Here is a 17,639-nt window from a genome sequence, read left to right as displayed (position 1 = left end):
GAGCAGAGCTGCAGCGCCTCATTTATACAGCAGGACGCACCTATTTCATTTTCCTGACATCCACCTGCGGGAAACAAGTGCGGCTTTCACGCGCTCAAGGTAAACCTCAACATACAAACATGTATAATGTCACACACATTTCGGATTCTAATCAGTCTCCTAATGAAATATGTGTGACACAATAAGATAATGTTGCAGATCAAGCTAAAATACTGCGCCGAGTTTTAAAAGGCTACAACTTAATACAGTAATGGCACTAAACATTTCATATTAAAGAATACTTTAAACATAACCACAGTTCACTTTATATTTCATACAGGGAACAATGAGTAACATGGGAATATTTTTGCGACTTTTAAAGGGCTGTACACACAAACCTTTTATTTATTTTTGGGAAGAAATTACTTTTTGTTTATTCATTCAGTTTAATTCAGTCTGCAGGATACTCCCTGCAATGGACATCTTGTGTTAAAAAAACAATTATTCTCGATATTGTTGTGATTGCCACACTTAGTATTTTGTGGTTTCGAAACATTTATCTTGCCCTGATTACAACTGTAAATATGACTGCAGCGTGTTCACCTATCTAACATGCCAACAGAAGAAAGAATCAGAATGTGTTCATTAATTGTTCACATGCAATCTATTTTATTTTATGATGTATTAATTATTTATTATACTGTCTTAGTTTATTTATTATAACGTATGCGTCTCATTAATTTGTAATATATTTTAAATATTAATGTTAAAGGGCATCTGTCTATATGATGGCAGATCATTTGTTTTTTCTATTTTGCTGAGAACAACATTTAATTGAAAGAAAAATGATTTTATAGTCAGTTAAATTACTATGTATTCCATCACATGGACACTGTGTTTATTGTTTTAATTCCTATCACAAACTAATTAATACAATCAACTAACGTGCAAGGAACATGTGTTTCTGTAAAACCTCTCATGGTACTCACTGAAGGTACAAGATAGAATAGACTTTCATCTGTCCAGTCAGATCATTAAAACTGCATAAACAAACATTTACAATTACATCAGACATTATGAATGAGCTGCTGCAGTGCTATCAGTTTCATCACCTTGCTTTCCCATCAGTGTGCAAATGCAGCAAACATGTCTGTAATCTGTTCAAATCTGACCTGTGGGACTGGACTCTAAATCTTGTGTTGATGAAAGCTCATATTCTACAAATAAAATATGGGAGGAGTCTTCCTACCTGCTAGAAACAACATCATTTTAATGTGTGCAGTTTGAAAACTTAATTTATGTCCTAACATCTTCAGATTCATAGCAGCAGTGATTGAGGAATTACTCAGATCCTTTACTTAGTACAAGGCAAACATAGCAACAGTTTGTAGAAACACTCAGTGAAACTCATGCAAGTCAAAGTAGGCTACAGCAGATTAGCTGTAGCTAGTTAATTAAATCACATTATATGATTTATTATCAGTTTGATACATTTTAATTTATGTTTGTTTGTAACTACTGTAGTAATCTGATTTATATAATAATAATAATAATAATAATAATAATATAATAATAATAATAATAATAATAATATAATGAATATCGATGGAATAAATGTGCTCTTATCTGTTAATGAATTAACTGTGAAGGAGAATCCCCTTCTCTGGTTCCCACGTTTAAAGTCGCCATGCTTTTGTTAAAACAACGTGAAATGTCACTGAGCAGTTCATATGAACGAGCGTCACAGCGCAGGCCGCAAGTCACGGAGCCGCTTTCATTTTCTCCTGAAGGGAACTTCCTGTTTATGGCACCTCGTGCAGGATGGACACAGTGCAATCACGTCTGCAGTTGTATTGGTTATTGAATCTTAGGAATAAACACAGATAACGAGATGCATTTAAGAATTATTGTTGTTGTTGTTTATATTGTTATTGTATTGGAAGAGCGTGCAGACTGTTTAAATAGTCTCAAGTCATTCTATCTATGGAGCTTCATCTCTGCTCACCAACTACAATATGTCTGTCACATTACATATGTGATTACATTTTCTTACATGCGTCTCTTTATTTATTTATTGTGTATTTATTGATCATGTATTTGTTCATGTTGATCAACATGCTCTTTAGTTTTTTGACATACATTTGCTTTGAGCATAATTAAATATGTCTTTTAATTTCTTATGTTTTAGTATTTAACAAATATAATCTAGTTAATTGTTTTGTGTTTCGTCACTCAAACAAAAGGGATGAAGATTTTTCAGTACAACTTTATAATTTGTATATATTGATAGTTTGCCTCTTTGTTCTTTCACTACAGTTGAAATACGTCCAACTGCTAACACAGACACAGCAAACACACAAAGTTCTGCTACTGAGCTGTTGCTGTTACCAGAGGATTTGATGATTATTTCAGATTCAGTTATTATTCATTGATACAAAATATAATTGTTGATTAGGATTTTACTGATCCCAGGAAGAAATAAAGAAGTTACCCAGCAGTATACAAAGTGTAACATCAGCTTCACTTTAAGCTGCTGCAACATTCAAATGACTGGAATATTAAAAAGGCAGGTATGAAGGAAATAAAAATGTATGCACGTGCGTCATGTGTCATGGAAATAGAACGTAGATCCTCTGACCCTGCCGAACATTCTGATTTATCACTTTGCACTTGGACTTGGACACGATTGGACCCTTTTGCAAAACCAAACTTTTTGAAAGCGAACTTTTGGAGTTTTAAACCGCTGGAGAATCTACAGGAAAACAGATCTGTGGTAAACAAACTTCTGCATCCCTGGAACTGTTGGAAAGGCCCTTGGTCGTCCACTGGTCGGAGAGGAACCACCTGCTGCTGTTGGGAGTCGCCAGTTTGGAGCTTCAACCGTGCAGGTAAGACCACTTTTTGATTTATATGTTGTTATTTAAATGATTTATGATTCATTGATTCAACCCTGAAACATCCTTAACAAGTTGTATTGGTATATAATGAGTGTAACTTTTATAATGTTAAGCTGGACAGCTGTTAGGCCTGTGGAAAAAACTGATTGGTGACAACAGACTCATTCGACGATTTCTCCGTTGTAAAATGAGTATTTTGATTTAGATGTCTAACATTTCCGGGACATGTGTAGAATGTATGAACAATTAGTTGTAGTGACGTTAACGCTGTTATTTTTTTGGTTTGAGAGCATCACATCTTCGAAATTTGACATCGAAATGACTGAAACAAAATGGCGATTGGGCCTAATTTCATAAAATGCCATAAATATGTGTTAAATGTGCACCATGGTAACGATGGAACTATAAGGAGCGGACGTCAAGACGCACAAGCAGTGCGCTTGTTTTGATTGTTGAAGCTTTAACCTATTGATGCAGAAACCTCTAACTACTCCTCTCAGCCCTCACATTTTATCATATTAACATTAACTTGTTTTCAGATATTCCTCACTATACACCAACGGATTAAAGTTGTTGTTTTTATCTACGTGTCTGGTAGTTGCACTCTCCACCGTGATTGTTTGTGTAACTCTCTCCCCATTGCCCCTATCGCTCTCGTGCTTAGTTTTATTCTAAAAATGTCTTTGTGGCTCTAAGGGCTGGAATCTGAATCCAGATTCATAGAAATGTTGAACAGAGCCGTTCATAAAAGCTCCTCCTCTCGTCGTCCAATAATTATGAAGCGTCATTCACTTTATTGCATCTTATGATAAAAATGTTTTATTTATATATTAATTATTATATTAATTAATTAATTAATTAATTGTATTATTATTATTATCACTGTTGTGTTTTCTCTGTTCAGCAATTCTAAAGAATAGATCAGAAAAGTCCAACTCTTCAACTACATATTAAATATATTTGTAATATGTATAGTATAAAAATATTTCCACGGTTCACTTAACAGTTCAAATGAACACATGGAGTGCAGTTGTTAATGGCTATGCTGTAGTTTTTTCAAACTTTAACTTTGTTGTTAATTTAATTTTCCTTCAGGTGCCATGATCGACCTCATCGGACGTCCTTCAGAAGACGGCCTCCCTGAAGTCATCGGGTGGTCGACTACGATGAGGGAGGTGAGTATGTGATTGGTGTTGCAGGTGGAGGTGAGCTCCTTCCCCCGCTTTTCTCTGACGATGAAGATGGAGAAAGACCAATCGAGAGCGAGGAAGAGGAGGAAGAAGACTCTGAAGATTCATCAACTTCTCTGACGGTGTCAGTGAAGACTCTGGGTACGAATCCATGTGGGAGGATGAAGAGGATGAAGAGGACTTTGAAGACGATGATGCTGCCGACATCCAGCAGCTCCAACCTCCACATTTCTGGCATGGATGGCAACAAGTGGATCCCCCTGTTCTCCCTAGTGCTCCTTCCTTGGGTCCTTGTTGTGCTCCTCAGCAGCTGATACCTGTTCAGCATCCAGAGCGTCCTGAAGATGGTCTACTCTCAGTCTCTCAAAGGTCCGAAGAGTCTGCTCCCTCCACTTCAGGCTTCATCTCCATCACAAAGAGGAGTCGGGAAGAGAGCGACACGGAGCAGGCAGGTGTGAAGAGGCAGAAGTGGAATTGTGAGGACAACCATGAGGATTCAGCACCCTCAACTTCAGGCCTCAGCTTCCCCACACACGGAAGATACTTCACAGTTCCTTTGGATTACCTGCGATGGACTGATGACAGTGACTCCGATTAGGACCGACAGCCCTGATCACAGCAGGATTGGAAAACCTTTGCGTCTGGCGGGGTGATTCAATTCTCCTGTAGCCTTTGCGTCTGGCGAGGCAATTCAACCCTCACGTAGCCTTTGCGTCTGGCGAGACACTTCAATTCTCAGGTAGTCTTTGTGTTTGGCGAGGCAATTCAACCCTCACATAGGCTTTGCGTCTGGCGAGACACTTCAATCCTCAGGTAGCCTTTGCGTCTGGCGAGGCAATTCAACCCTCACGTAGCCTCTGCGTCTGGCGAGGCAATTCAATTCTCAGGTAGCCTTTGCGTCTGGCGAGGCAATTCAACCCTCAGGTAAACTTTGCGTCTGGCGAGGCAATTCAACCCTCAGGTAGCCTTTGCGTCTGGCGAGGCAATTCAACACTCAGGTAGCCTTTGCGTCTGGCGAGGCTCACACAACCCTTGGAAAAGTCTTGCACCAGGGCATTTTGAACATATTTGGTGGCAGCTCATGCGTCTGGCGGGCTTCGCGATCACTTAGGTAGCATCCTGCGCTAGGTTTTTATTCTTGTTTTAATAGTAACGTATAGGACTCTTAAATTGATTGTATTTATGTATCACTTTGATCCAAAGCATTTACAATGTGCCTCTCATTCACACACACACTAAGGGCTCAACGTTTACATGCAAGGCAATGGGAGCAATGTGAGGTTCACTGTCTTGCCTGTTACTTGTTGTTCTTTAATTATTTTAAATGTAAGCTGTAGATCCTTATACCAGAGGTAAGTTAATAATTAATTACAACATTAACAAAAAAAACTCCTGCAAATGCATGTAATATTGAAGAGATTATTAATCTTACTCATTGTTATGCTGTTATGTTATTTTCTTTATGAGGTGTAGGTGGCCATAGCAGACAAAGGTAAGTCATTACTAAGTTGTGTCCTGTGTTTTTAGTTAGGTATAGGTGGCTGTGACAGACAGAGGTAAAGTAATATTTACAAACATCAAGAACATTCTCAAGTGGATCTCATCACTTTAAAAAACAATTATTCCATGAGACTCAACATCCAGGATCTCCTTGACGACAGAGAAGATGACTCCGGACCAGATGAGAAGGATGGATGAATACAGGAGCAGCCGGAGACCGGTGGTCGCTTTCCTCTCATCCAGTAATAGGAGTTGAAGTAAGTAATCCTCTCACCAAGACTACAAACGTACCAGTAGTGACATGCAAAGGTGCAAAGGTTGTATAATTGTGTCCAACATTAATCATGACTTGTTTTTCTGTTTCACAGGGCAGGACTCCTCTGGCAGCTGAGAGTAGACGTCAACTAAGCAAAGGTACCAGCACCACGTCTGACCCACTCTCCAAACCCTACAGTACTTGCTTCCAAACACCCAGCACTGTCTGAAGATCCAGTGAGGACAGTGACGACCCCCCCCGACCACCGCTACCACCTTCTTCCCCCACCAGCCCCAGCCCGACCAGCACAGAGGACGTTTTTAACATGTGCTTCTTCTGTGCTGGTGGGTTTGGGAAGCTCCTCACACACACAGGAAGCTGTCATCACCTCTTCTCTCTTCATGTTTAATATGTATTTATATTAATCTATATAATGTAATGTATGACATCTTAAATGAAATAAATATTGTGCAAATGATGATTTTGTGTTTTCTGATATTAATTTCACTCAACGGCAATATTGTTATAAGTGTAATTTTAACAGTTGTATTATTATTATTATTATTATTATTATTATTATTGTTATTATTATTATTATTATTATTATTATTATAACTGTTGTTGTTCATTTCAATAATTTGGTAAGTTTCATAGTATCAAGGTTCAATGTTAATATATTGTAATGGAGCAGCACAGGGATCACAGTAACATGCAGTTGTTTGCCCTTTATGAGACATCAGAACAAAACAAAACAACAAATATATTTTACAGGAAAGAATCTAATAATGTCCAGATAATAATGTAACATTTCAATATCAGACATAATCCCATTAGTTTAAAATGAGTCAGTCTTGACTTTAAAGGTTTCAAGATAAAGAAAGGAAAATTACTTTAAAACATATCAAATTAATAGAAGATTACACGATTGATAAAGCAATACTTTAATAGTGTTTAAACTGTTTAAATACTACTCAGAATTACACAAGACATAAATGATAATAAAGATGCCATATTGCTGTACCTGACTGATTGTGCCCGCCTGCTGGCTGCTTCAAGCTTCATCACTTGGTTCCTCACAGCTTCTCCTCAGGCCGGGCTACTAGAAGCTCCTGTGGCCCAAAAAGCCGCAACACTCTCCTGCTAACCTCCGCTTCTCTCCTCGCACATGTGAACCTCCCTGTCCGTTTCTCCCTCCTTCCCTCCGGTCTGACTTGTAGCTGCAGTGTTTGTCCGGTGATCTACCTCCGCTGGCTGTTAACACTCTTCTGTCCTCTCACAGTGCGCTCTCTGTGAGCCCCTTCTCCCTCTTCAGTGTCCCTCCCGCCCTTGACAGACTCTCTGTCTTTTGCTGAGTGTGGGTTTGTGAATTAGGAATTATAAAAAAACAGCTGCTCTCCCATTCTTCTTCTCTGCCCCTTTGCATTAACTGAATTTCATTTCTCAGCTATTTGGATCCAGCTTCATGATGATGAAAGATTTTGAAGCCAGCCTTGAGTCATCAGCCTTGATGAAAGCCTCACCGTTCAGAGTATGAAGGGCTCGCTCTGACATTTGAGTGCAAAGGCTCAAAGGTTTTGTTTCACTTGCAAACTAATAATCAGAACTTGCATAATACAGCAAGTAATAAAACCACGGAGCAAGAATAATATATTGAAGCTGTAATAGATCAAAGTCCATCCATCCATCGTCTACCGCTTATCCGGGATCGGGTCGCGGGGGCAGCAGCTCCAGTAAGGAACCCCAATCTTCCCTTCTCCGGGCCACATCCTCCAGCTCCGACTGGGGGATCCTGAGGCGTTCCCAGGCCAGTGAGGAGATATAATCTCTCCACCGAGTCCTGGGTCTTCCCCGGGGTCTCCTCCCAGCTGGACGTGCCTGGAACACCTCCCTAGGGAGGCGCCCAGGTGGCATCCTTACTAGATGCCCGAACCATCTCAACTGGCTCCTTTCAACGTAAAGGAGCAGCGGCTCTACTCCGAGTCTCTCACGGATGGCTGAGCTTCTCACCCTATCTCTAATGGAGACGCCAGCCACCCGTCTGAGAAAACCCATTTCGGCCGCTTGTACCCGTGATCTCGTTCTTTCGGTCATGACCCAGCCTTCATGACCATAGGTGAGGGTAGGAACGAAGATAGACCGGTAGATTGAGAGCTTTGCCTTCTGGCTCAGCTCTCTTTTCGTCACAACGGTGCGGTAAAGTGACTGTAATACCGCCCCCGCTGCTCCGATTCTCCGGCCAATCTCTCGCTCCATTGTCCCCTCACTCGCGAACAAGACCCCGAGGTACTTGAACTCCTTCACTTGGGGTAATGGCTCATTCCCTACCCGGAGTAGGCAATCCACCGGTTTCCTGCTGAGAGCCATGGCCTCAGATTTGGAGGTGCTGATCCTCATCCCAACCGCTTCACACTCGGCTGCGAACCGATCCAGTGACTGTTGAAGGTCACAGACCGATGATGCCATAAGGACCACATCATCTGCAAAGAGCAGCGATGAGATCCTCAGGTCACCGAACTGCAACCCCTCTCTTCCACGACTACGCCTCGATATCCTATCCATGAAAATCACGAACAGGATTGGTGATAAAGCGCAGCCCTGGCGGAGGCCAACATTCACGGGAAACGAGTCCGACTTACTGCCCAGTATCCGGACACAACTCTCGCTTTGGGCGTACAGGGATTGGATGGCCCTCAAAAGTGACCCCCTCACCCCATACTCCCGCAGCACCTCCCACAGTATCACCCGGGGGACCCGGTCATACGCCTTCTCCAGATCCACAAAACACATGTAGACCGGATGGGCGTACTCCCAGGCCCCCTCCAGGATCCTTGCAAGAGTGAAGAGTTGGTCCGTTGTTCCACGACCAGGACGGAATCCGCATTATTCCTCTTCAATCAGAGGTTCGACTACCGGCCGAACCCTCCTTTCCAGTACCTTGGAGTAGACTTTACCAGGGAGGCTGAGAAGTGTGATACCCCTGTAGTTGGCACACACTCTCTGGTCCCCCTTTTTAAATAGGGGAACCACCACCCCGGTCTGCCAACCCCTAGGCACTGTCCCAGACTTCCACGCAATGTTGACGAGGCGTGTCAACCAAGACAGCCCCTCAACACCCAAAGCCTTCAGCATTTCTGGACGGATCTCATCAACCCCTGGGGCTTTGCCACTGTGGAGTTGTTTGACTACCTCAGTGACTTCCATCAGGGAAATTGACGATGATCCCCCATCAGCTTCCAGCTCTGCCTCAACCATAGAGGGCGTGTTAGTCGGATTCAGGAGTTCCTCAAAGTGCTCCTTCCACCGGCCGATAACCTTCTCAGTTGAAGTCAGCAGGGTCCCACCCTTGCTGTACACAGCTTGGATGGTTCCTCGCTTCCCCCTCCTGAGGTGCCGGATGGTTTGCCAGAAGCACCTTGGTGCCGACCGAAAGTCCTTCTCCATAGCTTCTCCGAACTTCTCCCACACCCGCTGCTTTGCCTCTGACACGGCAGAAGCTGCCGCCCTTCTAGTCCTTCGATACCCTGCAACTGTTTCCGGAGTCCTCCCGGATAACATAACCCGGAAGGACTCCTTCTTCAGTCGGACGGCTTCCCTGACCAACGGGGTCCACCACGGTGTTCGAGGGTTACCGCCCCTTGAGGCACCTAAGACCTTGAGACCACAGCTCATCACCGCAGCTTCAGCAATAGAGGTTTTGAACATCGCCCACTCAGGTTCAATGCCCCCAACCTCCACAGGGATGGCTGAAAAGCTCCGCCGGAGGTGTGAGTTAAAGATCCCCAGGACAGGGGCTTCCTCCAGACGTTCCCAGTTCACCCGCACTACCCGTTTGGGTTTACCAGGTCTGTCCAGAGTCTTCCCCCACCCCTTGATCCAACTCACCACCAGATGGTGTTCAGTCGACAGCTCCGCCCCTCTCTTCACCCGAGTGTCCAAAACATGCGGCCTCAGGTCAGATGATACGATTACGAAATCGATCATTGACCTTTGGCCTAGGGTGCTCTGGTACCACGTGCACTTATGAGCATCCTTATGTTCGAACATGGTGTTTGTTATGGCCATTCCATGGCTAGCACAGAAGTCCAACAACAAACGACCGTTCGGGTTTAGATCAGGGAGGCCCTTCCTCCCAATCACGCCTCTCCAGGTGTCTCCATCGTTTCCCACGTGTGCGTTGAAGTCTCCCAGCAAGACTACGGAGTCCCCTACTGGAGCCCCCTGCAGGGCTCCATTCAGGGTCTCCAAGAAGGCCGAATACTCAGAACTGCGGTTTGGGGCATAGGCACAAACAACAGTCAGAGTTTTCCCCCCCATAACCCGTAGGTGTAGGGAGGCGACCCTCTCGTCCACCGGGATAAACTCCAACGTAGCGGCGCTCAGCCGGGGGCTAGTGAGTATCCCGACGCCTCACACCTTGGGCAACTCCGGAGAAGAATAGAGTCCAACCCCTATCCAGGAGTACGGTTCCAGAGCCAAGACTGTGCGTGGAGGTAAGCCCCACCAGATCCAACTGGTAGCGATCCACCTCCCGCACTAGTTCCGGCTCCTTCCCCCACAGAGAGGTGACGTTCCACGTCCCCAGAGCCAGCCTCTGCTGCCCGGGTCTGGTCCGTTGAGGTCCCTGACCATCACTGCCACCCATGTGACAGCGCACCCGACCCCAGCGGTTTTTCCCATGAGTGGTGGGCCCACAGGATGGATGGATGGGAGGCACCATGTAGCTTCTTCGGGCTGTGCCCGACCGGGCTCCGTGGCAAACCCGGCCACCAGGCGCTCTCTGTCGGGCCCTCCCTCTGGGCCTGGCTCCAGACGGGGGCCCCGGGCTTCCTCCGGGCAGGGTCTCTCCTTTCCTTTCCCTTTCTTTCATGAAGTCGTTTTTGAACCATTCTTAGTCTGGCCCCTCACCTGAGACCAATTTGCCTTGGGAGACCCTACCAGGAGCACTAGGCTCCAGACAACACAGCTCTCAGGTTCATAGGGACACACAAACCTCTCCACCACGATAAGGTGATGGTTCCCAGAGAGGTAGATCAAATAGATCAAAGTAACTGAGCAAATGCACTGAACTTAAACACAGCAACACATGCAGTAAGTGTACTCCACAGTAAACCACACCATAGCAATGAACATGCTGTGTGATGAAGGGAGAACATCATCACAACAACAGCATTGCGTGGCACCGCAGTCTGTTTGATGTTATCAGGGTGGTCAACTCCGATGAGGGCGAGGCAGGTGAGTATGTGATTGGTGTTGCAGGTGAAGGTGAGTTCATTCGCCCACTCTTCTCTGACGATGAAGATGGAGAAAGACATCCACCAATCGAGAGCAAGGAAGAGGAAGACTCCAATGATCCTGACGACTTCTCTGATGGTGTCAACAAAGATTTTGGGTTCAAATCCATGAGTGAGGATGAAGAGGACTTTAAAGACGATGATGCTGACAACATCCGTCTTCGCTCCCCTCTCATCCAGCAGCTCCCACCTGGACATTTTTGGCAGTTTCTGGTTGTTTGAGGTTTACAAATGAAGTATAGTGCTTCACAGCAAAAACATAAAAATTAATACAAAATTATACAGAGCATTTACAGTACAATAATCACAATGTTGATGTTAATGTGAATAAAATAAATAAAATAACATTAACAAAAATAGCATAATAATAGCAGAATAAAAATAGTCAAATTAAAAGGCTAATAGTAAAGAGATAAAATAGCAGCTTTAATAAAAACATTTAAATTAGTTTAAAGTGGCATACATTAGCAGCATTAAAGATTGTATAAAATATCACCATTAAAAGGCTAAAGTAAAGAGATATGTCTTCAGATTACTTTTGAAGATATTGAGAGAGCTTGCCTCCCTAATGTCTGCAGGTAAAGTGTTCCATAGCTTTGGTGCATAATTGCTAAAGGCTGCATCCCGATTTTCTTTTGGATGTTTCTGGGAACATTTAATAAACCAGTAGTAGATGATCGCAATGTTCTTTGGGGCACATAGTTGATTAGAGAGTTGGCAGTGTAACTTGGTCCGGTTCCATTTAGGGCTTTGTATACAAGAAGGAGGACCTTAAAGTCAATTCTAAAAGTTACTGGAAGCCAGTGTAGAGCAGCCAACACTGGACTGATGTGGTCTCTCCTCTTGGCTCTAGTCAGTAGCCTCGCTGCAGAGTTTTGGATGAGCTGAAGTCTCTCCGTTGTTTCTTTTTGGGAGGCCGGTAAAGAGTGCATTACAGTAATCGAGTCGGCTTGAGATAAAAGCATGGATTAGTTTTTCAGCATCCTTTTGATTTATAAATAGTTGGATTTTAGCTATATTTCTAAGGTGGAAGAATTATGTTTTTGTTACCTTGTTTATGTGGGATTTAAAGCTAAGGTCTGAGTCTATGATAACACCAAGACTTGTAACTTCAGGTTTAATCCAAGGAGTAAGTTTCCCCATGTTAACGGACATCATTTCTGTCACAGTCTGCTCCAGTACTTCTTACCTCAGCTCGGTAATTTTCCACACCCCGCCTCCTTCTCACCTCACCAGCCAGCCAGTCCCACCTCATCACCTCACCTTGGGCTCAGGCTGCTGCCAATTAATCAAGCCCTTATTTAAGCCTCTCCCAGTCACTCACTCAGTGCCAGATTGTACTCTGTATCATACAAGTCTTTCCAGTGCGCTTCCCCAAACAGATCTCTCATTGCCGACCCTGCCTGATCCTGACCTGCCTACTTTGCCTGTTTCCCGACCAAGCCTGTTTTGGACCTGTCTGCCTTGCCTGTTTCCCGACCTAGACAGGATTCCTTCAACCTGCCTGTTTCGCGACCCTCCGCCCGGCCCCGACTTACCCCTTGCCTGCTACCTATTGGTTGGTCCTTGTGGATTATTATCATCCCGCTGTGGATCAGTGTACTCGGCTATAACCTGCTAACTATAACTACTAATAAAAGTCATTACCAATTATCCTTGGTTTCCTTTGTGCTGCACTTGGGTCCACCAACGACTTGTTGTGACAGAACAATCTGGCCACTCATGGACCCAGCACACACAGCGCCACCTCTGAACCGGATGGAGCAGGTGGAGAACGCCATCCAGCATCATGAGGCGAGGATCGCCTCGATGACGAACGAGCTAGGGCAGTCGGCCGTTAACCAGGAGCAAGTGATGGCTACGTTAGTTGCCCAGGTTCAGCAGCTAACGTTAGCTATGAGATCTGCAGCTAGCCCTGGGCCTCCTCCAGCTCCGCTGCCGCCAGTTTCAGCTCCGGGACCAGCACCGGAGCCTCAGGTGGGGACCCCGGAGCGCTAAGCCGGTGATACTGAGGGCTGCAACCCATTCATTACAAACTGTTCTCTCCTGTTCGCCTTGAAGCCAAACACCTTCAATTCGGAGGGGCGTAAGGTGGCTTTCGTCATCACCCACCTGACGGGGAGAGATCGGCTGTGGGGAACAGCAGAGTGGAAGCGACAGACGACAGCTTGCTCCTCTTTTGCTGCTTTTTCGGCCGAGCTACGCAAGGTCTTCGGCGGAGTTGCCACGGGGCCAGACGCTACCGGAGGTCTGATGAGTCTAAAGCAGGGAGACCGGACGGTAACTGATTATGCGATTGACTTTCATACCAGATCTTTCCAGAGTGATTGGAATTCTGTGGCTCAAAATGACGCTTACCTGCTAGGGCTAGCGGATTATCTTAAAGATGAGCTGGTATCTTTTGAGTTACCATCCTCGCTAGATGGATTAATCGAACTCATGTCCAGACTGGATCGGCGGATCCAGGTGAGGAGGCGAGAGAAACGACAGCGGCCACTAGGTCACTTCACATCCGGCCGGCAGCGAGGACCTGTGGCGCCCACCAGTTTTGATGCAGAGCCATTGCCAGGCGGACCTGAGCCCATGCAGGTGGGGCGCACCAGCCTCACCTCAGAGGAACGTGAGCACCGTAGACGAAGGAACCTCTTTCTATACTGCGGCCAGGGTGGCCATTTCGTTTCCAGATGCCCAGCAAAAGACCGGGCTCACCAGTAATGATGAACATACTGGTGAGCCGAAACATAAGACTCTTCCCCAACCAAAGACCCCTGTGTCACGTTCGACTGCTGTTGACTGACGGGTCCCACGCCCTCACTACGTTCATTGACTCCAGGGCTGATGTTAGCCTCATGGACGAGGATTTTTCCTTGCAGCTTGGGATTGACCGGGTTCTGTTCAGATGCTTCTGTCTGGCAACCACCACGAGACCATCGAGTTTCACCTTCTACGGTCTCCTCATCTTCCGTTGATTCTGGGCTGTCCCTGGCTTCGCCGCCACAACCCCAACATTGACTGGGTGACAGAGGCCATTCTGGGGTGGAGCCCTGCCTGCCACAAGGTGTGCCTGAAGCAAGCTGCCACTCCGCAGCAGTCCGTGTGCTCCAGTCCTGCTCCGGATTTATCGGGGGTGCCGGTTGAATACCATGACTTCCAGGAGGTATTCAGCAAGGCCAGGGCCACGTCTCTGCCCCCGCACCGTCCATACGACGGTGCGATTGAGCTATACCTTGGCATGTCCCCTCCTCGTGGTCGCCAATATTCCCTGTCGGCACCCGAGAGGGAGGCCATGGAAAGTCACATTACATGACTCTCTGGCTGCCGGGATTATCCGTCCCTCGTCCTCATCGGCAGGGGCGGGATTCTTCTTTGTGGAAAAGAAGGACAAGACTCTGAGGCCGTGTATTGATTACAGGGGCCTCAATGACATCACGGTAAAGAACTGATATCCTCTTCCCCTCATCTCCTCCGCTTTTGAGTTATTGCAGGGGGCTACTATCTTTACAAAGTTGGACCTTCGCAATGATGGTAAATGATGTTCTTAGACATGTTGAACAAGCAGGTGTTCGTATACCTAGACGACATCTTGATCTACTCCCGTACCAAGGGGAACCAGACACCCTGTCCCGTCTGTTTGTGGGAGGGGAGGACTCCGTCTCTCTAGACTTTGTAACCGGCCTGCCTATGTCCAACGATCATACCACCATCCTGACTATAGTTGACCGGTTCAGCAAGATGGCCCACTTCATGTCGCTGCCCAAGCTCCCGTCGGCCAAGGAGACTACGGAACTGGTTCTGCTGCATGTCTTTCGACTCCATGGACTCCCTACCGATGTGGTCTCCGTCCATATTCTGGAGGGAGTTTTGTTCACTCCTGGGGGCCACCGTCAGCCTATCTTCCGGATTCCACCCGCAATCAAATGGGCAGACAGAACGGAAGAATCATGAGATGGAGACAGCACTTCGATGCATGATTTCCAAAAATCCCTCGGCCTGGTCTCAGCAGCTCCTGTGGGTGTATTATGCCCACAATACCCTGGTCAATTTAGCCACTGGACTGTCCCATTTCAGTGTTCCTACGGGTTCCAACCGTCACTGTTCCCCGCATTGGAGAAAGAGGTCTCCTGTCCTTCCGTCCAGGCTTTCATTAACCCCTGCCACCAAACCTGGACCCAGACTAGAGCTACTCTCCTCCGCTCGACGGACCGGTACGTCATGGCTGCCAACCGCCGCTGCACCGTCGCCCCCAATTACCTAGTGGGCCAGAAAGTGTGGCTATCCACTCGGGACTTCCCGTTACGGGTAGAGTCTAAAAAATTGCTGCCTCGGTTCATCGGCCCGTTTGAGATCCAGGAAGTTACAGGAATAAAAACGGAAACTATATTTACATTTTCTAGAAGAATTTATTTTTATTGACTGATATAACAAATATTAAAAATATTATTCAATGTTGCTCAAAGCCAAGTATAGAACAAATGTGCATGTTGATCAAAATGGACGAATACATGATCAATAAACACTCAAATAAATAAATAAATAAATAAATAAATAGCAAGTAAGCAAATAAATGAACACATTGGTACTTGTTGTGTGCAGTATCAACCAATCAATAAATACATGTGTAAACAACTCAGTACATAAATAAGCAATAAATAAATAGATTAATCTGACAGATAACAGACAGATTGTAGTTGGTGAGCAGATATGAAGCCAGCTGGTCTGCTCACATGCTCCTCGAATGATCAATAAATACACAAATAACTCAATCATTTAATAAATAAATATGTTAATAAATAGATAAATAAATAGCAAGTAAGCAAATAAATGAACACATTGGTAAAGTAAAGTAAAGTCTTTTTTATTGGCTTTTGCAGGTAAAAAACAAACAAAACATAAATAAATAGTAAATATATGTTGATCAACAACATATTCATTTATAAAGATACTTGGTGTGTGGAGTACCAACTAATCAATAAATACATGTGTAAACAATTCAGTACATAAATAAGCAATAAATAAATAGATTAATCTGACAGATAACAGACAGATTGTAGTTGGTGAGCAGATATGAAGCCAGCTGGTCTGCTCACATGCTCCTCGAATGATCAATAAATACACAAATGACTCAATAATTTAATAAATAAATATGTTAATAAATAATATAATAAATAAAAAAGTAAAATGAATAAACACATTGGTAATGTGACGGACAGATGTTAGTTGGTGAGTAGAGATAAAGCCAGAAGGTCGGCTCTGATCAGATGGGTTTTCATCTCCTTCCTGATCAGCTCCCAGGATTCAGCACTGTGGCCCTGCAGACAGAAGAATTTCATCATTATTAAATAGTAAGAAATATAGATAGATAGATAGATAGATAGATAGATAGATAGATAGATAGATAGATAGATAGATAGATAGATAGACAGACAGACAGACAGACTTACCATTTTTTCCAGGACGTGGCTTGAGAGTCTCTTGAAATACATGTGCAGCTTCTTGTTCTTCTTCTTGTGGCCCTGGCTCCCAAACTAAATGAATACAAAAGTCAAATATGATGAAACAGCTTCATTACACAGGCACCATGTTAACTTTCCACATGTACTATGAATTGATTCTTTCATTCAACAGGTATGTTGATCCACACTGAGACTTACACAGGAGTGAAGGCCTTCAACCTGCTGGGTTACAACATGGAGAAAGTTCTCCTCTTTGTTCTCCCATGATGCATTGCTGTGATCCTCCTCAAACAGGGAAACAATCTCCTCCAGAACCTGAACTGTGAAATGGAGTTTATCCTCAGCCTGGAAAAAGAAGATCAATCACAGATTACAATAGGAAGAGATTTATTTATAACAGATAAAACAAACCTACACGTTTCACTGAAGAAAATAAATAGAGAAAATCAAGCAATGTGTTTGTCTTTTGATTTTTATTCCAAAAGTTGAGGCTGACTTACTGATGCTTTGGACGCCTGGTTGTATAGATGGTTAGGGAAGTCCACTTCAGCATCCTCAGTGGTGTTAGTGGAGTTATTAGCCTGCATCACACACAAACACACATCATGAAGTAAACACACAGTAAAGTAAACTCATTCAATGACTTTAAACAACTTCCAAAAGAAGTGCACTTACCATCGTATCTATTAGATCCAAAGACTTTTCACTGAGCTCTCTGTATTTATGATTCATCCATCTGCAGCTCAGAGAGGAGCCTGCACTGTACAGACTGAGAGACAGGCACACAAAGAAGACCCCGTTGAGCATTTTGAAAAGGTACATTTCCTTTGTATGGAGTAAATAGTGATTTCTCTCGTGAACCAGTTGATGTGATGGAGCAGAGCTGCAGCGCCTCATTTATACAGCAGGACGCACCTATTTCATTTTCCTGACATCCACCTGCGGGAAACAAGTGCGGCTTTCACGCGCTCAAGGTAAACCTCAACATACAAACATGTATAATGTCACACACATTTCGGATTCTAATCAGTCTCCTAATGAAATATGTGTGACACAATAAGATAATGTTGCAG

The 17,639-nt window shown here is 44.5% G+C and overlaps 1 protein-coding gene across 1 annotated transcript; it reads right to left on the bottom strand.

Annotated features, from left to right (window-relative positions):
- Positions 1–16,178: 16,178 nt before the first annotated feature.
- Positions 16,179–17,373, bottom strand: LOC115024715 (interferon a3-like). Its single transcript, XM_029456504.1, has 5 exons — positions 17,242–17,373; positions 17,067–17,147; positions 16,765–16,911; positions 16,555–16,638; positions 16,179–16,422 (listed from the first exon to the last, which is right to left on the bottom strand). The coding sequence occupies exons 1-5, from the start codon at positions 17,371–17,373 to the stop codon at positions 16,327–16,329; spliced, it is 540 nt and encodes a 179-aa protein (XP_029312364.1). The 3' UTR covers positions 16,179–16,326.
- Positions 17,374–17,639: the final 266 nt, after the last annotated feature.

Source organism: Cottoperca gobio, chromosome 19, assembly GCF_900634415.1.
Source record: "Cottoperca gobio chromosome 19, fCotGob3.1, whole genome shotgun sequence".
In the NCBI taxonomy this organism is placed as follows: Eukaryota; Metazoa; Chordata; class Actinopteri; order Perciformes; family Bovichtidae; genus Cottoperca; species Cottoperca gobio.
This window is presented reverse-complemented; position numbering and strand designations above follow the sequence as displayed.